This window comes from Phacochoerus africanus, chromosome 4 (assembly GCF_016906955.1).
Source record: "Phacochoerus africanus isolate WHEZ1 chromosome 4, ROS_Pafr_v1, whole genome shotgun sequence".
Classification (NCBI taxonomy): domain Eukaryota; kingdom Metazoa; phylum Chordata; class Mammalia; order Artiodactyla; family Suidae; genus Phacochoerus; species Phacochoerus africanus.
The window spans coordinates 73,995,378-74,018,376 of record NC_062547.1 but is presented as its reverse complement, the minus strand read 5'-3'; the positions used below and the strand labels follow the sequence as shown (position 1 = coordinate 74,018,376).

Sequence of the window (22,999 nt, the reverse complement as noted above, 5' to 3'; positions counted from 1 at the left end):
CATGGTTCCTAGTCGGATTCGTTAACCACTGCGCCACGACGGGAACTCCTGTAAGATCATTTTTAATTTTTCATTATTTTTTTTTCTCCTCCCACTTCTGATAGGGAGTTCCTCGGCCAGGGATCAGATCCAAGCTGTAGTTATGTTCCTTAACTCACTGTGCTGGGCTGGGGGTCTAACCATTGTCCCAGTGCTCCTAAGACACCACCAATCCTGTTGTGCCACAGTGGGAACTCCCAAGGTCATTTTTTAAATTAAAGTGTTGTTGATTTACAATATGTGCCAGTTTCTGCTGTTTAGCAGAGTGACTTAGTCATACACACATATATACACTTCTTTTTTTTTTCATATTATCTTCCATCATGGTCTATCTAGGAGATTGGATATGGTTCCCTGTGCTGTACAGTAGGACCTCATTGTTTATCCATTCTAAATGTAATAGTTGGCATCTACCAACCACAAACTCCCAGTCCATCCCACTCCCTCCCTTCTCCCCCCTTGGCAGATCTGTTCTCTATGGCTGTGAGTCTGTTTCTGTTTTGAAGATCAGTTCATTTGTACCGTATTTTAGATTCCACATATAAGTGATATCATACAGTATTTGTCCTTTTTCTGACTTACTTCACTTAGTATGTTAATCTCTAGTTACATCTGTGTTGCTGTAGATAGCATAATATTTCATTCTTTTTTATGGCCGAGTAGTATTCCATTGTGTATAGATACCACATCTTCTGTATCCATTCATCTTTCCATAGATGTTGAGGTTGTTTCCATGTCTGGGCTATTGTGGCAGTGAACATAGGGGTGCGTATATCTTTTTCTTTTGCTTTTTTAGGGCCACACTTGCGGTGTATGGAAGTTCCCGGGCTAGGGTTGAATCAGGGCTGCACCTGCTGGCCTATGCCACAGCCACACAGCATCTGAGCCAGCACCATAGTTTGGATCATGGCAATGTCAAATCCTTAACCCACTGAGTGAGGCCAGGGATCGAACCCACATCCTCATGGATACTAGTTGGATTTGTTACCGCTGAGCCGTAGTGGGAACTCCAGGGGTGCATGTATTTTTGAATTATAGCTCTGTCCAGATATATGCCAGGAGTGGGATTGCTGCATCATATGGTAGTTCTATATTTAGTTTCCTGAGGATCCTCCATACTGTTTTCCATGATGTTGGTACCAATTTACATTCCCACCAACAGTGTAGGAGAGTTCCCTTTTCTCCTTACCCTCGCCAGCATTTGTTATTTGTAGACTTATTAATGATGGGCCTTCTAACCGGTGTGAGGTGGTAGATACCTCATTATAGTTTTGATTTGCATTTCTCTAATAATTAGTCATGTTGAGCATCTTTTCATGTGCCTACCGGCCATCCATATGTCTGTCTTCTTTGGAGAAATGTCTATTTAGGTCTTCTGCCCATTTTTCAATTGGGTTGTTTATTTGTTTTTTTTTTGTTGTTGTTGTGTTGAGTTGTATGAGTTGTTTGTATATTTTAGAGATTAAGCCCTTATTGGTTGCATTGTTTGCAACTGCTTTCTCCCATTTCATAGGTTTTCTTTCTTTCTTTTTTTTGGTATGGCTTCCTTTGCTGTGCAAAAGCTTGCGAGTTTGATTAGGTCCCTTTGTTTATTTGGGGTTTTATTTCTATTGCCTCAGGAGACTGATCTAAAAAAAACACTTATATGGTTGGTGCCAGAGAATGTTTTGAAAAACCCACAAACTTTAAATGTGTAGGTTTCTTTTCGGACTGTCCACTGTCTTCCATTGAGCTCTCTGTCCCGCTTCGGCCAGGACCACACTGTCTTGATCACTGTAGCTTTGTCACCCTGAGTTATTTTATGTCTAGTCTTAGGGATGGACATTAAAGAAAAATGACGTGGTTCTTACATTTCCAGGTAAGGAGATCAGAGCCTTCTTATTCAGGATCCAAGCAACCTGGGGTGCCTGCCACCTCCCTGACCGAGCCATTGTGACTTCCGCAGTTGGATTTTGTTGTCCATGCAGGTATGGAGGGTTTGGTGAGATATTTGCAACAGGAGGCTTTTTTCCCAGGATGGAAGGGCTGATGAAAATGTCAGTTTTTCAGGTCTTTCAAACGGGAAGCACTTGTTCAGCAGGTTGGGCCTTTAATGGATCCTGAAACTGGATGGCTGACTGGCTTCAAGTTGCTTTTTCTTTTCTTATCGGTTTGGATCTTTTTACAGCCGGACTCTTCTCTTCCAGCTCGAACCTGCTGTGCAGTGAGGTTCAGAGGACAGAGATAGCAGTTGTTTTCTTTGTTTTGTTGTTGCTTTTGGCTTTTGATATTTTATTTTGAAATAATTGCAGAGGCTTGGAAATGTTGCAAAGACAGAACAGAGAGTTTCCGTGTACCTTTCAGCCACCTCCCCCCCAACCCCCACCTTAGCACCTAACAGACTGCAGAAGCACCACCCAGAGTAGGCAAGGAATGTGAAGGAGTCAGAACTGCAGATTTTATTAGGATCCTACCAGTCGGCCCCCTTAACATACCTTTTCTGCCCCAGGACCCCATCCTGGACCCCACAGTGAGGTAGGCGGCAGGCTTGAACTCCTCTGGTGGGCTGGGGGTGGGGGCGGGCGTGTTTCTCTTGTCTGTCTTGACCTTGACACTTTTGGCGAGCTCTGCTGGGGAATTTTCTAGCGAAGGTTATGCATCTAGGGGAGGCTGCCCCAGGGCGAGGTGTCCTCAAAGCTGCTGCTGTGCCTCTTCATAGGTTGGGATCAGCCTTCACCCTTTGGTTAAGGTGGCGCCGCCCCGGGGTCTCTGCCAGGTTACAGTTTTTGTCCCTCTGGGACCTTGAGACAAGGCACCCTGTTTCTCCTCAAACGTTTGCCTGGTGAGTCCATCCTCTGCAGAGGGTCTTTCCTGCTGCAGTGGTTACTGTGCAGATCTCATGTTGCCTTTACTCCTGTGTTGATGAGCTAGAATTGTTTGCAGGAAAGAGCTGTCCCTTCTCCCCTCCCTTATACCACGTTGGGAATTCCAGGAAAGACGGGGTATGTTTATGGCATCCTGTGGCTTCTGGGCTGGGACTGTCACTCCTCATCCTGTTGACCCAGTTGTCCTTGCATTGGTTGTCAGTCGCCCCTTCGCCAGGCTCCTCCCCTTCCTGGGTGTCCCCATCCTTCTCCGGGGAGCGCTGATTCCTGGACTTGGGGAAGGATGTTTATTTCTTTTTTCTTTTTTTCCTTTTTTATTACAGTTGATTTACAATGTTCTGTCAATTTCTGCTGTACAGCAAAGTGACCCAGTTATACATATATACGTGGATATATTCTTTTTCTCACATTATCCTCCATCATGTTCCATCACAAGTGATCGGATGTAGTTCTCTGTGGTGTACAGCAGGATCTCATTGCTTATCCACTCCACATGCTATAGTTAGCATCTACCAACCCCAAACTCCCAGTCCACCCCACTCTCTTGGGGAAGGATGTTTAAAAGCTGAGATTGGAGCTCCCTGGAGGCTCAGTGGGTTAAGGATCTTGGGTTGTCAGTGCTGTGGTGCAGGTTCGATCCCTGCCCTGGGGACTTCTGCGTGCTAGAGGCATGGCCAAAAAAAAAAAAAAAAAAAAAGCTGCGATCTCAGTGCTGATGTGTTCAGTGCTGGGGGTGGGGTGGGAAGTGTGTGCGTCCTGCTTCCTGGCCTGTCAGTCCACACAGCCTGGAACAGAGAAAGCTGATCCCTGCACACAGGACATCTGTATTTATTTCTTTGTCTCTGTCTGTAGTTTTCAGAAACCCACATATTCATGCTGATTGGATAATAGAGGCTCTGGGTGGCCTCCCTGCCTCAAGAGGGTCACACAGAGCCCCCACAGGCCAGGCTGGGCGGGAGGAGGTGCCAGGCCCCTTTTGAGGGCCACTTGGGGTATGTGAGTGAGAGGAGAACAGGCTGAGTGGGGTGCTGAGCCCCCCTGGGTCGGGTAACACACACAGGCGAGGGCTCTCTTCCTTTTTGGGCAGAGGACACCCATCAGCTCTGCACCTCTTGGACCCCGGACCCAGATCCAGGGCCCCCGTGGACCATGGGAGTAGTGTGAGTGGACCCCCTCCAGGGTCAGCCATGGGTGGCCTAGAGTTGATAGGACCAGGGACCCAGTAGACCCCACCTGGGCTAGGGGGGCCATGCCCATGGGTCCTTAGAGATGCCAGCAGCCGGCGGCAGTTCCTGGTGCCTCAGCATGGAGGGACAGCTGATGCTTTTTCTCTGTTCCTGCTGCTTCTTCCTGGCCCACCTGCCTGCCCTTTGCAGACGTGGTGGAGGAGAAGGTGGAGGAGCGGCAGCATCTGTGGCCTGGCGGGCACCTCGGAATAACATCGTCTGAGTGTCAGGTGGTGCTTTTTTAAAGGAGAAATGGTCTAGCTGCGCCTTTTCGGGCTGGTGGTCTGAGGCCTTACGCCACTAGCCTGTCACCTTGCTGCAGCTGGATGCCCCCCCCACCGCCCCGAGTTCTGTTCTCAGTGCCCGGCTTTCCCAGGACCCGCTGCCAGGCCAGCAAGAGGCACCAGCCCTGGGCCCTTCTATTTTGTTTGCCTTTTTAAAATTGCTTAGACTTTTTTTTTTTGTCTTTTTGCCTTTTTCTAGGGCCGCTCCCGCGGCACATGGACGTTCCCAGGCTAGGGGTCCAATCGGAGCTGTTGCTGCTGGCCTACGCCAGAGGCACAGCAACGCGGGATCCGAGCCGCATCTTCGACCTACACCGCAGCTCACGGCAACGCTGGATCCTTAACCCACTGAGCGAGGCCAGGGATCGAACCCGCAACCTCATGGTTCCTAGTCAGATTCGTTAACCACTGAGCGATGATGGGAACTTCTGCTTAGACTATTTTTAAAGTGGTTCTAGATTTACAGAGAAACTGAGGCTGGTAGGGAGAATTCCCTACACCCTTGACCCCAACACCCAGTCTCCCAGTATTACGTTTTACATGAGGCTGGAACATGCGTTGCAGTATTGAGCCAGGATGGCTACACTCTCGTTAACTGGAGTCCGCCTTCATTCACGTTGCCGTGTTTCCCACCCCCCCATCCCACGTCTTCTGTCCCAGGCCCCCGTCCAGGACCCACGGGCCATTCAGCTGTCACATCTCCTCAGGCTCCTCCGGGCTGTGACCGTTCCTCTGACTTTCCTTGTTCCTGAGGCCCTTGGCCAGTTGGAGGAGGACGGTGGTCAGAGGTTTTGGAGAATTTCCCCCAGTGGGAATTTGCTGTTTTTCTCCCGGTCAGAGTGGAGCGCTGGGTGCTGGGAGGAGGACCACACGGGAGGGGACGTCTCATCCATCGTATCGGGGTGCCTGCTGTCAGCCTGGCTCGTCACTGCTGGTGTTGACCTTGGGCCCCCTGGCTGCTTGAGGTCATGCTGGTCAGATGTCTCCACTGTAAAGTCACGCCTCCCTGCTTTCCATGCTGTCCCCTTTGGGGGATGTCACTGTGGCCAGCCCACACTGAAGGGCCCTCTGATTCCTCAGCCCTGGCTGCCCTGTGCTGAGAAGGTTGTAACCAGGGAGCCCAGGCCTCCAGTATCTCCGAGCCCCCAGGGTGGGGATAAGCTGGCAACAGGGGCTCTCAGTCTCCTCGCGGGAGCAGGGGAGACAGATGAGCCTCGCCCTGTGTGGACAGCGGCCTTGCCGTGGTTCTTGCCTGAGAACTGAGCCTTGACCTCAGCCCCCGAGCTTCCAGCCTCCTATCCTGGGGTCAGTGCTCTTGTCCCCCAGAGCTCAAGGGCAGGAGACCTTCCGGTCTCTGTGGCCCCTCAGCCCCAGGCAGCAGCAGATTGGGGTCTGCCAAGCCGAGGACCATAGGCTTGGGTGGTCTCTGCCTTAACAGCCCATGGTCCATCTGGGGAGACAGCATGCAAAGAGGGCATGACAAGTGACGAGGGAGCGTGGTTGCATCAGACATGAGTGGATGATGGGCTGCGGGCAGTGGGCGTTAAACAGTCCCTCTCCTCTGCCATCAGGGAGCTGCACGTGGCAGCCTCCTTAGCAATCTTCTTTTGCTGCTGTGACAAATGACCACAGACCCGGTGACTTCAAACGACGCAGTCCTCATCTCTCTGTCCTGGAGGCCAGTGGTCTGCCATGGGTCTCATGGGGCTAGAGTCCAGGCGTGTACAGGGCCGTGTTCTTTCTGGAGGTTCCAGGGGGAGAATCTGGTCTTTGTCTTTTCCACCTTCTAGGGGCGCTGCATCGTCGGCCGGTGGCCGTCCTTCTGTCTTCAGAGCCCAGCACTTTGCCCTCTGCCTCTGGCTTCCGTTCGTCTCTGACTCCGGCCCCCCTACCTCCCTCTAGTGATGACGCTGGGTCCCCCGATAACCTAGGGATCGTCTCCCATCTTAGGATCCTTCACTTAATCCCTTCTGCAGACTCTTTTGCCACAAAAGAGAACATAGTCACAGCTCCTGGGGATTAGGATGGGGACCTCCTTGGGGGCCATTAGTCCACCGGCCGCAGCCCCCTGGAGAGGTGCCAGAATAATTGGATCCCCGGGCTTCATTCAGCTCTTGTCTATTGGGCTGGCGGGGCCGTGGGGCTGGCAGCAGCAGCACCTGAGGCCCAGCATTTCCACAGCTCAGCGTGGCCTTTCAGCCCAGGGCTTGTGACCTGTTAGAAAACAGTGAAGTCATGTCCAAGCATTTAAAAAACCCGATTAAAATAAGATAGACGAGGTCAGCACAGGTTGCCTGTTGAAAGGGTATTTGTAAAACTCGTGCTATTTACAGTGCCTGGAGAATGGGGAGAAAGGGTGTGGGGACCGAGTTCCACACCCCCAGGGCCCCAGGGGCAAGCTGCCCTGCCCAGAGGCTCGGCCCGCAGCAGCCACTTCCAGCCCAGGCAGCATGTGCAAAGGCCCAGGGTCCTGCAGACTCCAAGCCACTGGGAGGTCAGGTGGCCGGGAGGTGGGGGCAGGGAGGGCAGCTGGGGCCGGGCAGCCGGAGCCAGATTGTCAGAGCCCAGGGGCCACACCCTGCCTTTAGAATCTGTCCTGCAAGTGTCCCCTGAGCCCAGCTGTGAATGACCCCTGGCCACACTCTGTCCTATGCTCTCTGCCTCCTAGGGGTGTAGGTGGCGGTTACTTCATAGCATTTTCTGTACAACTGTCCTCTTCAGAGGACACCTGCCCTGCTTGCCGGGGCGTGCGGAGGAGGCAGAGCTTCTTGTAGTCCTCCCACCTAAAGGTGTGCCCCTAAAGGTCTCCAGAAGCTGCTGCTGCTTCTTTTTTTGTCTTTTTAGGGCCGCACCCACAGCATGTGGAGGTTCCCAGGCTAGGGGTCTAATCGGAGCTGTAGCTGCCGGCTGACACCACCGCCATAGCCATGTGGGACCTGAGCTGCGTCTGTGACCTACACCACAGCTCAGGGCAAGGCCAGATCCTTAACCCACTGAGCGAGGCTGGGGATCAAACCTGCATCCTCATGGATGCTAGTCAGATATGTTTCCACCGAGCCACAACGGGAACTCCTCCAGAAGCTTCTTTGGGTTGATTTGACTGTTTCTAGAGACTCTTGCTTCCTCAGCTACTGATTTTTAGGAGCTGAGCTTAAGACAGGCATCATGAGAAGGACTGATTGGGGAAGGTGCTCCTGGTGATGGATTTCCTGGCTCTTGGACAATGGCGAGGATTTGGAATCATCCGAACAGAAGCCAGGATCCCTGGGCTACTGCAGCTGCTAGGGGCGTAATTTGGAGTGAAGACTTAAGCATGACATCAATTTAGTTAATCGAGCTTTTGTTTTATGCATTTTAGGAACCATCGCCATTGTTAGAACCCGATAGAAACCCTAGCCGGTTATTGGACTATCTCTCCCTGCAGCCTCGCTACCCGCTAGGAACCAGGAACTTTGAAGTAAGTGCATGCGCGCCCTCAGCCCCAGGGCTGCTGGTGGAGAAGGTGGCCCCATTTGGTTCTGAGTTCCTGGGGTGTCCAGAGAGCAGACGCCCTAGAGGAGCCTGGACCCTTCCGGGTGGTTCTGCCAGACGAGCCTTCCCTGTCCATATGCACCACTGTTGCACTCTGGCCCCTTAGCATCTGAACACCTGTGCCTCACTTCTAGAAGCCCTGAGAACCATTGTGTATTTGGGGGGCCACCAGGGTAGCCCAGGAAGAGCTGCCCTGTCTGTCATGTGGAACAGGCCCTGGACAGCGGGACACCACTTGTGGCCTCACTGAGGGTTATATATCTGCCACCCTATGTTCTGCTGGAAATGACAGCCAGTCGCAGCTGGAGGGGAGGGTCTCTAAAAAGGGAGCATTATTTTACTCTTTTATTTTTTTTTGGCTGCACCCATGGCATGCGGAAAGTTCCAGGGCTAGAGATTGAACCTGCGCCGTGGCAGCGAGCTGAGCCACAGCAGTGAAACTTTGGGTCCTTAGTCCGTTGCGCCACAAGGGAACTCCTCTCCTGTACTTTTCTAACTAACCAGGGACAGAGGGTTTTCCAGAGGTGGTTTCTGATGGTGGCCTAAGGTGGTCACTGGTAAGAACAGAGGGAGCAGCCTCGTGGTCAGCACCCGAGGGACATGGTGACTAGGGTAGAGGGGTGGGACAAGCTGTCCCTGTGTTCCTGGCCACTCCTGGTGGCCTGAGAAAGGCTGGCTGGGTGAGAAAGGTGCATGTTCAGTGCTGATCTTGGACAGAGGCTCCTCCCAAGGCCATGTGGCTCACGAGGGCCGAGTGTGAACTGGAACATGGCCTTTTCTATTCTGCCAGGATTTAGAAACCCAGGAACTGGGCCGTGGAGTTTGGGTTACCCTTTCCAAGCGGTGGAACAAAGGGTTGGCTCCTCAGTAGGGTAGACTTCAGGCATCTGGGTCTGGGGCCGGCAAACTGTGACCCGAGGGCCAATCGGCCACCTGTCCCCGTCTGTTCTCATAAGTAGGGTTTTATCAGCACAGAGCCCAGGCCCACGCCCTTCCCTCTCCCTCCACACGGTGGTGGATTTGAGTAGTTGCGACAGAGTCTGCATGGCCTGCAAAGCTGAAGACATTTACTCTGCGGTCCTGCCTGAAAAAGGTGGGCCAGCCCAGTCCCCACCGGCTTGGCTTGTCGCAGGCTGGGGCTGGGTGGACCAGGCCCTTCCTGACTGGTTTGGGAGTGGTCAGTTCTGACTGTGTCCCAGAGCACTGCTTTCCCCTCAAAACTCAGGCTCTCATGCAAGACACTCGGTTCCCTGAAACTGGTTATTCTCCTTTTCTTTTTAAAAAATTTTATTGGAGTACAGTTGACTTCCAGTGTTATTTAATTCCAGGTGTACAACCAAGTGATCCAGTTATACATAGACATACATTCATTCTTTTCAGAGTCTTTTCCCATATAGGTTATTACAGAATATTGAGTTCTCTATGCTATACAGTGGGTCCTTGTTGGTTATCTATTTTTTTTATAGGGTAGCGTGTTTATATATTAATTCCTACCAATTTGCCAACTCCTAACTTCTCTTTCCCCCCACATTTCCCCTTTGGTAATTGGAAGTTTGATTTTGAAATCTGTGAATCTATTTCTGTTTTGTAAACAAGTTCTTTCATATCTTTAAAATTAGATTGTACATATATAAGTGGTATCTTACGGTATTTGACCTACTTCACTTAATATAAGAATCTCTAGGTCCATCCATATTGCTGCAAATGGCATGATTTCATTCTTCTTTATGGCTGAGTAATATTCCATTGTCCATATGTACCACATTTTCTTAATCCATTCATCTGTCAGTAGACATTTAGTTGCTTCCATGGCTTGGCTGTTGTGAATAGTGTTGCTGTGAACATTGGGGTACATGTAGCTTTTTGAATTATGGTTTTCTCTGGATCCAATGTGGTTGCTGGATCATATGGTAGTTCTGTGTTTAGTTTTTTTGACTTTTTTTTTTTGGCCGTGCCCATGGCATGTGGAAGTTCCTGGGCGCTGGAACCCACACCACAGTGGCAACCCAAGCTGCTGTGATGACAATGCTGGATCCTTAACCTGCTGCACCTTAAGAGAATTCCTGTATTTAGTTTTAAGGAACTTCCATTCTGATCTCCACAGTGGTTATACCAGCTTACAGTCCCACCAACTGCGTAGGAGGGTTTCTTTTTCTCCACACCCTCTCCAGCATTTATTGTTTGTAGACTTTTTGATGACAGCCATTCTGACTGGTGTGCGGGAATATCTCATTGTAGTTTTGATTTGCATTTCTAGGAAAGCCCTTTACCCTGAGCAGCATGACATGTTCTGTGGACCTAGCTCGCAGTTACCTTCTTAGTAATCCCTCATAAGAATGCTTTCCATCCCTCTCTATCAAAGAGATAAGAGCTGGACAAACTGAGCTCTGGCCCTGGATGGCGTGAGGACGTTTTCTGGGGCAGGTGGTGGGGGGAATAGAAATGAATGAGGTCACAGGCTCCTTCCTCCAAAGGCCTTAGGTGTGCTTCAGGTCACAGTCCTCATGAGAAACCAGATGGGTTGACTGTGGTCTGGCAGGTCCCAAAGAGACTGCCTTGGACTTCATGGAATTTAATTTTTATAGAGAAACAGTTTACGTGTCATAATAGTCATGCTTTAAAGTGTCCAATTCAGGTAGTTCCCATCGTGGCTCAGTGGGTTAAGAACCCGACTAGGATCCATGAAGATGCAGGTTTGATCCTGGCCTCACTCAGTGGGTTAAAGATCTGGCTTTCCTGTGAGCTGCGGTGTAGGTAGCAGATGAGGTTCGGATCCTGTGTTCCTGTGGCTGTGGTATAGGCTGGCAGCTGTAGCTCCGATTTGACCCCAAGCTTGGGAACTTGCACATGCTGTGTGTGCGGCCCTAAAAAGACACACAAAAAAAGTATACAGTTCAGTGATTTTTACTGTGTTCACAGAGCTGTGCAACTATTAACCATATCTGGTTCCAGAACACTGTTACCACCCCTTAAAAATCTACTGTACATTAAGCAGTCACTCCCTTTTCCTCCCAGCCCTTCACAGCCATTAACCCACTCTCCGTCTGTGGATGTGCCTTTTCTGGATGTTCCCCATCCATGGACTCACACACTGTGTGTCCTTCTATGTCTGCTTCTCTTACCGAGCATCGTGGTCTCAAGTTCCATCCGTGTCTGGGCAAGTGTCAGTACCACTCTTTTCATGGCTGCGTAATGGTCCACCACATGGATGGACCAAGTTTTGTTTATCCATTCATCCATTGAAAGACCCTCGGCTAATGCCCACTTTTTGGGTCTTATGAATGAGGCTGCTGTGAACAGTTGAGTACAAGGATCTTTGTGGATGTGTGTCTGTGTTTCTCTTGGGTTGATGCCTAAGGGTGGAATCGCTGGGCCATATGGTAATTCCGTGCTTCACCTTTCACGCTCCCCCCACCGTGGTTGGTTTCCCGTGATTCTGAAGAAGCATCCGAGCAGTTCCCATTCCTCTCTTTCTCTGTAGGAGCAGGATCTGAGCTGGAGATGCGCTGGTTCAGTTCTGAGCAGAACAGCTCCACATGGGAGGGAGGGCGAGGGGCACACAGGCTAAGTGTGGCCTTCCCACCCTGCCCCTCCCTGATGCCCCCCTTGCTTATTTGTTCATTTACTAAGTTGTAAGGATTTCTTCCTCTTTCACATATGCTTGATCTGCTTCCCCCCCACACCCCCAGATCTGGGGGCTTTTTCCTGCATTGTAAAAAAAAAAGCACCCTTAGAACCCAGTTTTGTATCTGTGGGCACAGACAGGTGATGTCTGTGGGCTGATAAAAGATGCCCTTGTCATGGGCTGTGGGTGGCTCCACTGTGATGGCACAGGCCACTGGGGCACTTCCTCCGGGAGGGTTGGGACAAGGAGAGCTTCTTTTTTTTTTTTTAGGTTAAAACGTATATTGAAGATCAAGAAAAGAATGTGGCCTTAGCACAGGTTTCAGGTGGAGAGGCTGGATAAATGGTTTCTGTTTGCCTCTGTCCATTTTGAGCCAGGCCATCCACCTTGGGGGACATACATGGCTGTTGATTTGTTTGCTCTCTGCAGTTTGGGGGTTACTTAGGTGGAGGATTGGGGGTTGAACTAGACACTCTCATTTTTGTCTTTTTCCTTCCTTCTCCCTCCCTCCCTCCCTCCCTTTCTCCTTCCTTCCATCCTTCCTTCTACCCTTTCTTTCTTTCTTGACGCCCCACAGCATGTGGAGTTCTCCGCAGCAGTGCTGCTCCTTCAACCCACTATGCTGGGCTGGGGATCAAACGTGCATCCTGGCCTGCAGAGACACCACCAATCCCATTGGGCCACAGCAGGAACTCTTAGACACTTACTTTTATTTTATTTTATTATTTTTTTTTTGTCTTTTTGCCATTTCTTGGGCCGCTCCCGCGGCATATGGAGGTTCCCAGGCTAGGGGTCTAATCGGAGCTGTAGCCACCAGCCTACGCCAGAGCCACAGCAACGTGGAATCCGAGCTGCGTCCGCAACCTACACCACAGCTCACAGCAACGCTGGATCGTTAACCCACTGAGCAAGGCCAGGGATCAAACCCACACCCTCATGGTTCCTAGTCGGATTCGTTAACCACTGCGCCACGACGGGAACTCCGCCTACCCCATCCTTTTTACCTACTGTGCTGGGCAGGGGATTGAACCTGCGTCCTGACACTGCAGAGATGCCGCTGGTCCTGTTGTACCACAGTGGGAATGCCATTTGTGTGATGACTTTTTCATGCTGCACTTGAGCTAGACTGACTAGCATCTGCCAAGCTGCTCACGCCCTGACCTTGGAACCCGTGACGATGCTCCCTTCTGTGGGGAGAGGGACTCTGCACAGGATTACGTTAAAGCTGGGATTAAGTTAAAGATCTTGGGGTGGATGCCTCTTCTGCATTGGCTGGGTGTTCTGATGTCATCCCAGAGGGCCTTGAAAGAGGGAGGCAGGAGGGTCAGGGTCAGAGAAGGAGGAGTGGTGATGGGAGCAGAGGTCGGAAGAGAGAGTGAGAGATGGAGATGCCGTGCTGCTGGCCATGAACATGGAGGAAGGGGCCTTGAATCCGGATGTGGTGCCTCTTGAAGCTGGAAAAGGCAGGTATCTTCTAGGAGGAACATGGCCCACGTGAGATCCAGGTGGGCTCCTGGCCTCCGGAACTCTAAGCATTTTTTTTTTGTCTTTTGTCTTTTTAGGGCCGCACCCACGGCACATGGAGGTTCCCAGACTAGGGGTCTAATTGGAGCTATTGCTACTGGCCTACTCCACAGCCACAGCAACGCCAGATCTAAGCCATGTCCACGACCTACATACACCACAGTTCACGGCAATCCTGGATCCTTAACCCCACTGAGCGAGGCCAGGGATCGAACCCCTGACCTCATGGATGCTGGCTGTGTTCCTAACCCACTGAGCCACAACGGGAGCGCCTGTTAAGAAAAAGGAAAAGCTTGGAATTCCCGTTGTGGCTCAGTGGTAACAAACCCCACCAGTATCCATGAGGACGTGGGTTTGATACCTGGCCTCGCTCAGTGGGTTAAGGATCCAGGTGTTGCTGTGAGCTGCAGTGTAGGTCACAGATGTGACTCAGATCTGGCATTGTTGTGGCTGTAGTGTAGCGGCAGCTGCAGCTCCGATTCGAGCCCTAGGCTGGGAACTTCCATATGCCTCTGATGCGGCTCTAAAAAAAAAACAAAAAAAACAAGCTTTACTGTGAGGTAATTCACATAGCACACAGTTCATCCATTTGGAATGTGTCAGAGCAGAGCACGTTCAGTGGTCGGAGCATATTCAGATGCCTGCTCTTAGCCTTACAACGAGGAGCGGGTAGAAAGGGACCCTAATCTTTCCTGTTATTGGTTTTGGGGGCTGGGCCAGGAGGAGCCCACATGTCTCTGGAGGCTGCATTTCCTATCTTAGAAGGAACCCAGCAGATGCCTCTGGGGCCAGGCTTGGGGGTATCCTCCTTCTGTCATGGGGTGTTGGGGTCTCGGGTCTGGGGGAGCCCTCTTGCGAGCTGAGATGAGGGCTCCAGCTACCCTTCCTGCCAGGTGGCCAGAGGTTTTTGTTGATTGTTTTTGTTTGCTTGTTTGTTTGGCAAGTGTAGAACTTTCTTCTTCTTCTTTTTTTTTTTTTGTCTTTTTGTCTTTGTTGTTGTTGTTGTTGTTGTTGTTGCTATTTCTTGGGCCGCTCCCGAGGCATATGGAGGTTCCCTGGCTAGGGGTTGAATCGGAGCTGTAGCCACCGGCCTATGCCAGAGCCACAGCAACTCGGGATCCGAGCTGCGTCTGCATCCTACACCACAGCTCACGGCAACGTCGGATCCTTAACCCACTGAGCAAGGGCAGGGACCGAACCCGCAACCTCATGGTTCCTAGTCAGATTCGTTAACCACTGCGCCACGACGGGAACTCCAGAACTTTCTTCTTTGCTTCTCCCCCACCCCTTTCTTTTTTGAGGGGTAGTAGCATATCCTAATAAACATTAGGATAGAATCTGCCAGCCACCCACTTCCCCCACTTAAAGCACACGTTTTCGGGGCTTTTAGTGGATTCAGAATTAGGCAGCCCTCACCACAGTCCACTTCGGAACATTTCCATCACCCCAAAAACAAACCCCAGACCTGGAGTTCCTGTCATGGCGCAGTGGTTAACAAATCCGACTAGGAACCATGAGGTTGCGAGTTCGGTCCCTGCCCTTGCTTAGTGGGTTAAGGATCTGGTGTTGCCGTGACCTGTGGTGTAGGTTGCAGATGAGGCTCGGATCCCTCATTGCTGTGGCTCTGGCGTAGGCTGGCGGCTACAGCTCCGATTCGACCCCTAGCCTGGGGACCTCCATATGCCTCGGGAGCGGCCCAAAGAAATAGCAAAAAGACAAAAACAAAACAAAACAAAACAAAAAAACAAAATGAAACCCCAGATCTTTTAGCCTACAGGGCATGCGTGGCCTCTTGTGTCTGCTTCTCTCACTGAGCATCCTATTCTCAAGGCCCATCCACATGGTAGTGAGTGTCAGTGCTTCTGTCCTTTCCTGGCTGGGTGATGCTCCCGCATGAGGAGGGACCAGTTTGTGTGTCCATCGTGTGTTAACGAACACTTGGGTTGTGTCCCCCTTTTGGATGTTGTGAGTCATGTTGCTGTGAACATTTATATACACGTGTTTGTGTGGACATATGTTTTCATTGCTCTGGGTGTATATCCAGGCCTGGGGTTGCTGGATTACCTGGTAAATGCCATGTGTAACGTGTTGTGGGACTGTGGGACTGTCTTCCGCAGTGGCTGCCTCGTCTTACCTTCCCACTGGTTGGGAGGCAGGCTTGTGGTTTCTCCACAGCCTCACCAACACTTGTTATCATCTGCATTTTCCCTCCTACCGTCTCAGTGGGGGCGAGATGCGTCTCACTGTGGTTTAGATTTGCATTTCCCTGATGGCTAATCACCTTGAGTGTCTCTTGTGCTTATTGGCCATTTCTGGCTCTCCTTTGGAGAAGTGTCTTTCAAGTTGTTTGCCTGCTTTTAGTTTTTTAATTTTAATTTTATTATTGTTACTATTATTATTATTTTGTTTTGCTTTTTAGGGCCGCACCCTCGGCATATGGAGGTTCCCAGGCTAGGGGTCGAATAGGAGCTGTAGCTGCCGGCCTGTGCCACAGCCTCAGCAACACAGGATCCGTGCCCAGTCTGCAACTTACACTAGAGCTCATGGCAACACCGGATCCTTAACCCACCAAGCGAGGCCAGGGATTGAACCTGTGTCCTCATGGATGCTAATCAAATTCGTTAACTGCTGAGCCATGTGAGGAACTCTGTTTTTTTAATTTAAAAAATTCTTTTTCCTTTATAGGGCTGCACCTGCGGCATATGGAAAATCACAGGCTAGGGGTAGAATCAGAGCTGTAGCTGCTGGCCTCCACCACAGCCACATCAACGCCAGATCCGAGCCATGTCTGCAACCTACGCCACAGCTCACGGCAGTGCCGAATCCTCAACCCACTGAGCAAGGCCAGGGATCGAACCCCTGACCTCATGGATCCTAGTCAGGTTCGTTTCCCCGGTGCTACAACAGGAACTCCTTGCCTGCTTTCAAATTGTGCTTTTAGTCTTTTTGCGATGGAGTTGTCACACCCCTGCTTCTTTGGCATGTTGCTATCTGGTGAAGAGCACAGCACTCTTTCTGGATTGTTCCTTGATTCCCTCATTGGTGGTGGTGGTGGTGGGGGGTGTTCCGCTGTCTCTGGTAAACCAGAAGGTTGGTTTCCAGTAAATCAGAAGGTTGGCCCAGGGCTGGATTTCAGTCAGATTCCTTTTTTTGTTTTTTAAGTATGTGCATGTACGATTTTTATTTGCCCTCCTTCAAAAAAATGTGTCAAGAATCATTGGAGTGTTGGGATTATAAATCATTTTGATTTTCTTCTTTATATCTACCTACTAAAAACTTCATTGCAAAGGGCATGAATAAGAGAGAAAAAAAAACCACACATGATCCACTGATGCTCCCCTGAGTATTGGGGTCAGGCCTGTCCCCCCCTCCCCGGGCCTTGCGTGCCCTCCAGATAGAAGAGGCCCCAAGACAACCCAGTGTGGCCACTTTGGGGCTGGAGGGGAAAGGGTAGCTGTGTTGGAGGCTCAGGTGAGGTGAGTAGGGGGTGGCAGGTGGAGATTAAGGTACCGAGCGAGGTGGGGGGCTGGGGACAGCCTGGTGGTGCATCCCTGGGACTGGTCGTCCTGGCTGCGGCCTGGGCCCTCTGGTGCCTGCTGCTCTGGGGCGGGGGGGGGGTTTGTGGCAACCCTTCTCCTTCATAAGCCTGTGTTTTCTTGGTGGTTCCCTGTGATCCTGCTCCAAGCATTGTTACCTGGCCCCAGGCGCTCATGGCCTGTGGTGTAGACTGCGCCTTTGGCTGCCCTGGGAGGAGGGAGAGGCTCCTGTGCACACAGGCCAGAGGGTCTCAGGGGGTCCCAGTCTGGACGCCAGGGCCTTAGGGTTCTCACCAGTCCAGCTGTCAGGTGTGACTCTGAGAGCCAGGCCTGAGCCACCCGCAACTCCCATCAAGTGCTCAGCCCCCCACCTGCTGCAGGGCCTGGACCTGGTGCCTGGACCTCCAGGTCTGTCTCAGCTCCTTCCTGGGCGCTTGCTGCCCTCTAGTGCCCGCCAGGGGGAGCGCCTTTGGGGAGCAATGGTCCCATCTTGGCGACATGGACCCCTGGTTCCACCTTCTGGGACCGGCAGGCTCCCTGCCTTTCTCACTCCTCAGCTCACTTTGGGCTGCAAGGAGATGGACTTGGTTAATTTCCCTCCAAGATGTGCACTTGGGTTCTGACCTTCCCCACATCCTGGAGGGGGTCTGGTCTTCTCTTGTTGGAGAATTTAATCTTCCTATAGGGACCCTTCCCCTGGAGTCTGTGCCCCCAGCCTCTTCCTGACTGGGGCGGGCCACCTGCCACCCCGCTGGGTCCCTGTAACTTGAAGGACAAGATGGGTCCTCTCCAGCCTGCCGCCTTGTCACGAAGAGCCCGATCTCCGTACTCTTCAGGGGCCGGCCCTGAATGTGGGCCACCAGACCCGCCCCGCCAGCCCTTCCTTGTTTGGGCTTGGTTATAGCTCAGGGCAACCTGGCGGGAAGCTGGCCTTCTGCTCTTCTGGTTACAGATTCTGGCTTCGGGCAGCCTGGGTTCTTGACAGCAGCCGGGCCAGGGCTGGAGGGACCTGCTTGCTGACCAAGGAGGGGCTTGTGAGTGTGACCTTCAGAGCCTTCAGAGCTTGTGAGTGTGGCCTTCAGCGTTTGCTCGTGCAAGGCTCACCCACGGCCTCACGCAGCTCCCCAGCCCGCCCATGCTGCCGCCTCTGGGTTCCGGCTCCAAGGCAGATGAAGCCCTGATAGGAAGAGCTTTTCTTGCCAAGGCCCCTTGTTTGGAATGGGTGCCCTGGCTTCCAGCCTCGTGTGGCCTCTTAGAACAGGGCCGCCTCTGTTGGTAGTTATTGGCAGGCCCTTGGTCTCTGGTGCCAGGGGCAGTGGTGTAGTGAACCCCAGGCCCTCCTCGCCCCTCCTCCTGCAGGTGGAGGGGTTAGGGTTAGAAGGGAACCGGCTGGTGGCGGTGGTGGTGTTAACACTCTCTTGTGTCCCTCGCAGGTGCGGCCGTGTCTCCACTGCAGCCATGGGGTCTGAGGATCACGGGGCCCAGAACCCGAGTTGTAAAATCATGACATTTCGCCCAACCATGGAGGAGTTTAAGGACTTCAACAAATACGTGGCCTACATCGAGTCCCAGGGAGCCCACCGCGCAGGCCTGGCCAAGGTGAGTGATGCCCTGGCCCCATGCAGCTCTTCCCAGCCCCTGCCCTGTGCACATCCCAGGGCACGGGGCCTGTTGCTCTGTGCATGGGGCCCCTCTGACCTCGCTTATCCACAGACACAGGGATTTGTTCCCCCATGTCAGGCATTGTCCTGGTACTGGATCCCTAGCATCGCTGATGCTGGGTGGGGCACAGCATCGTGGTGGCACCCGCAGCCTTTTTACCCTCCCTGGGGGCTTCCCGGGGAGTCTGTGGTGGGGTGTGTGTGGGGTCGTACTTTTTGTCTTTATATTCCTAGTTAAACAGATTATTTAAAAAATTGAAGTATAGTGATTTACAATATTGTGGTAATTTCTGTATGACAAAGTACTTCTGTTATATGTGTACATACACTCTCTTTTGAAAAATAATTCTTGTCCATCGTGATTTATCAAAGGGCATTGAATATAATTTTCTGTGCTGTACAGTAGGACTTGTTCTTTCTTTTTCTTTTTGGCCTTTTTCTAAGGGCCGATCCTTCGGCATATGGAGGTTCCCAGGCCAGCGGTCTCATCGGAGCTGTAGCTGCAGGCCTACACCACAGCCACAGCAACGCAGGATCCAAGCCGCGTCTGCGATCTGCACCACAGCTCACGGCAACGCCGGATCCTTAACCCACTGAACGAGGCCAGGGATCGAATCTGCAATATCAGGCTCCTAGTTGGCTTCGTTAGCCACTGAGCCACGACGGGAACTCCTGGTAGGACTTGTTCTTTTCCCCCTCCATGTATAAAAGCTCCATGAACAGATTTTTGGAGACTGTAGGGCACACCAGGCAAGTTTAAACAGGGTAGAGAGGAAAAAATGTCTCCTCTCCACCTGTGCCGTCCCCCAGCTCCTCTTCCTGGAGCAGTGCATCACCGATTCCCGTGTCTCTTTCCACATTGCATTACGTGTGGACATGAACATGCGTGCGTGTGTGTGTGTGTGTGTGTGTGTGTGTGTGTGTGTGTGTGTGTGTGGCAGGCAGCAGGCCTGTGGTGCTTTTGACCAGCGGTGGCCGCATCCACCTCTTCTGTGCAGACGTCAGGTCGAGAATGGATGCCGCATTTCCCCGTGTTCACGTGAACCTGTGCGTGTGTGAGGCTTTGCTCACCACATACTCTGGCAGATTTGTAACCTGTTTGGGTTCTTCTAGTGGCTTCCTGGGTGACTGTCACTTTAACCTAATACCCAGTTCTCTTCTTGTTTAAGCAGGGGGTCGGTAAACCTCGTCTGCGGAGAGCCGGGTAGTAAATATTTCAGCTTTTTGGCCTGGACCGTCTGTCGCCCCTGCTTGGCTCTGTGGCTGTAGATACTTGTAACCCCATAGGTGTGGCCATGCGCCTGGAAAACTTGATCTGCAGACATTGAAGTGTGCATTTTGCAGAATTTTCACCTGTTCTGAAAGCTGTTCTATGTTTATTCTTTCCTCCCAACCAAGCCTTTAAAAATGGGGCAGGGGAGAAGGCTGGACAGCATCTCAGCCTCACAGATGAGGAAAGTATGGGCCCACAACATCTTCCCTCCCCTCTCCTTGATTTTTGTCCCCTGGGCACTAAGGCAGCATAGACACAGCGGAACCTTCTCATTGGGGTTGGGAGCCGTGGCTCTGGTGGCTCCTGGCCTGGCTTCTTGCAGGCTCACAGCCTCTGGGGCTGGGCTGATTGGCGGGGGTCCGTTGTCAGGTGACCTTCCCCCCCCAGCAGGTGCCCCAGGGGGCTGGCATGGGGGGCCCTCCCTCTATTTGGAGTGTCTCCTGGCCCTGACCTAGTTCTGCCTTTGCCGGGTCTTAGCCGCTGGTTCTGTTTTTGGAATCAAGTCGTCCTTGTTGCCAGGAATCTTGTTAACATCATGGAGCGATCTGTCAGCAGTACCTGTAAACCCCTCCCCCTGCCCCTAACCTCTCTCCTCCTTCCCTCTGTCATCTCTGGCTCTGGCTCCAGCATCTTCTATTCTGGGGCTGCTCTGAGTCCAGCCTTGTATGGGGTGTGACCGTGACCGAGTCTCCCAGGCGTGTCCTGCCTCCATCCCCTCCCTCCCTTTTCTTCTTCTTGGCGGCCAGCGCCTGCCTCTCCTTTGAGCCCCGCAGCTCTGCTTTAAGCTTTTCATTCCCACGGACCAGTTCTCGGCTCACTTGCTGGCAGGAATGGGAAACCATTCGGACCAGATATTTCAGTGAGGCCAGGGTTTTCAGGGAAGGCTTCCCCCTTGCCCTTTGTTTGCGCACCTCTCAGGTGCTGTTTTTTTTTTTATGGGTTCTTTTCTCTGCGGGGCAGGCGGTTCTCTCTGGAAGGGCGGGCACAGGCTTCTGGGAGCAGTTTTCCCGCTGTTGCTGAGAGACCCTGTGGGCATAGTCATGCTGGCACACACGTGCATGTGTGTCCCTGTCCTGTCCTGATGCCTCCCTGCTGCTGCGGGGACAGACGGGTCCAAGGAGGCAGGCACCTCGGCCTCGTGTTTTGCCTTTCCAGCCTGGTGTTTTAGTTCATTGCCTGACTCTCAGATTTCTCACCGCAAGTCTAAGAAAGCTGTTGACCAGCGGGCTGAGCCCAGCACCCTGTTGTCACTCCAGGTGCTTGTAGCGTCATAACTGAATGGCCATGTGCTCTGGGAGGGGTCTAATCCTCATTTAAATGAGGGTTCCGGAGTTCCCATCGTGGCGCAGTGGTTAACGAATCCGACTAGGAACCATCAGGTTGCGGGTTCGATCCCTGCCCTTGCTCAGTGGGTTAAGGATCCGACGTTGCCGTGAGCTGTGGTGTAGGTTGCAGACGCGGCTCGGATCCCGCATTGCTGTGGCTCTGGCGTAGGCTGGCGGCTACAGCTCCGATTAGACCCCTAGCCAGGGAACCTCCATATGCCACGGGAGTGGCCCAAGAAATAGCAAAAAGCCAAAAAAAAAAAAATCACACACACAAAAAAATAAATAAATGAGGGTTCCCCCCCTGCACTGCTGATGTTGGGCTTGGGTCATTCTCCCCAGGGGGCCGTCCTGTGGGGTGTGCAGCAACCTCCCTGGCACCCCCCGCCCCAGTGCCAGGGAACTCCCGTTGTGACTACCACAGATGTCCCCAGACATCACCCAGTGTTCCCCATGGGGCAGGAGCGCTGACCTTCCAATTGTAGCTGCTGTTGTTATTACCCAGTTATACGGCTGGGCACCCCCATCGTGCTGGTGCTGGGCAGCGCCCTTCTGTTAGTCAGCAGCTGGAGAGTAAGTATTTTCATTGCCAAGCGAGGCATCTTGCCACCCTGGGGATCGAGAGTGGGGCTGCGGACCTCGGGGTCGTGTTTTTCCCTCGTGGCCCTGGTGAGCATTCCTCTGCCCCAGGGTGCCTGGCTGACACACCCAAAACCAGTTGGTTTAGTTCCTTTACCCAGAGCAGTTGGCTGGCCCGAGGGGTGCCCTGGCAGGAGGCTTGGGGCTTGCAGACACCCCCCAGGCCCCGTGGGCCTGCGCAGAGGTTATCAGCAGAGAGGAACCAGAGGGTGAAGTCGATTCATGGAACCCTGTGTCCCCTCCTGGAGTGGGACAGGGCGCCCCAGATGCTGGTGAGGGGTGTGGTGACTCCTTCTGGGGAGGGGACTGCTGTGTGACCTTCTCAGGCCCTGTCCCACTTGGAATTGTCCCCCTCCCTGCCCTCTGCCTCTGGGCTGCTCATCCAGCCCTGCTTTGTCCTGTATCCTTGGGACTCAGAACTTGACACCTTCCTCTGGTTTCCTTACCTCGTGCCAGAATGTGTCATCTGCTTGTTCCAGTCAGGACCTGGGCCCTTGTGGGTCTGTTCCCTGACGTCTCCCCAGCGCCTAGAGCTGGGATTGCCCCAGTAGGTGGCACTGAACAGTGCTCCCGGAATGAGTGTGCGCTGCAGTATTTGTGTCTCTGCTCTGGGGGGTGTCCTGAGCCGGTCACGTGGCAGCCAGAGGACGAGGGAGCAGAGCCCTGAGACAAGGCGAGTGTGTTCTGTGCCGAGTGGGGCCCCCAGCCCATCCCTGCCCTCTGCTTGGTGGTCTTCAGACAGGAAGCCGGTGCCCCTGTGCCCCCACGCTCCGCACCCCGCCTGGCGCCAGGTCCTGAGCGGCCAAGCCTCTGGAAGGCGCCGCTGATTCCCTTCTCTGTCCCGCAGATCATCCCCCCGAAAGAGTGGAAGCCACGGCAGACGTATGATGACATCGATGACGTGGTCATCCCGGCCCCCATCCAGCAGGTGGTGACGGGCCAGTCAGGCCTCTTCACGCAGTACAACATCCAGAAGAAGGCCATGACCGTCGGCGAGTACCGCCGCCTGGCCAACAGCGAGAAGTGCGCGGGCGGGCCTTGCGGGTGGAACCCTGGCTGGGGTGGGGGTGGGGAGCCACACCCGAGGCGGAAGCCCAGCCTGCCGGGGACTGGGGGTGCAGAGGGCGAGGCACACGCAGCTCCCCCAAAGCCCACTCTGTGTGCCCTGGGCGGGTCTCAGCACCCCCATGCTCACAGTCTCTGACCCCGGACTTAGGAGGCAAAATCTGGACCCTTCCCCAACCCGGGGCCACGCTGTCCACATCACGCTGCCCTTGACACTGTCCCCGAGTGCTTAAAGCACCCCTCCCAGGATGTCTCGGCTCTGATGGCACCTCCTGAGACAAGGGCTCCCTGGCATGTCTCCCCGTGTCCTGGTTCCACACAGCACACATGGCACACACAGCCCCGGAGCTCATGGGCACTTGGGCACACTCCCCTGCACATACCAGCATCGTTTATGGCCCCCTTTC

General features: G+C 52.9%; 1 protein-coding gene across 7 annotated transcripts in view; it reads left to right on the top strand.

Annotated features, from left to right (window-relative positions):
- The window catches only part of KDM4B (lysine demethylase 4B), a 142,118-nt gene that overhangs the window by 29,008 nt on the left and 90,111 nt on the right, over positions 1-22,999 (top strand). For all 7 annotated transcript variants that reach the window (XM_047777411.1, XM_047777418.1, XM_047777415.1 and 4 more), the window contains exons 2-5: positions 1,898-2,006; positions 7,772-7,870; positions 18,063-18,228; positions 22,375-22,550. In XM_047777411.1, coding sequence (XP_047633367.1) covers positions 18,088-18,228; positions 22,375-22,550 — 317 coding nt within the window. In that variant the 5' untranslated portion in view covers positions 1,898-2,006; positions 7,772-7,870; positions 18,063-18,087. The remainder of the gene's footprint in view (positions 1-1,897; positions 2,007-7,771; positions 7,871-18,062; positions 18,229-22,374; positions 22,551-22,999) is intronic.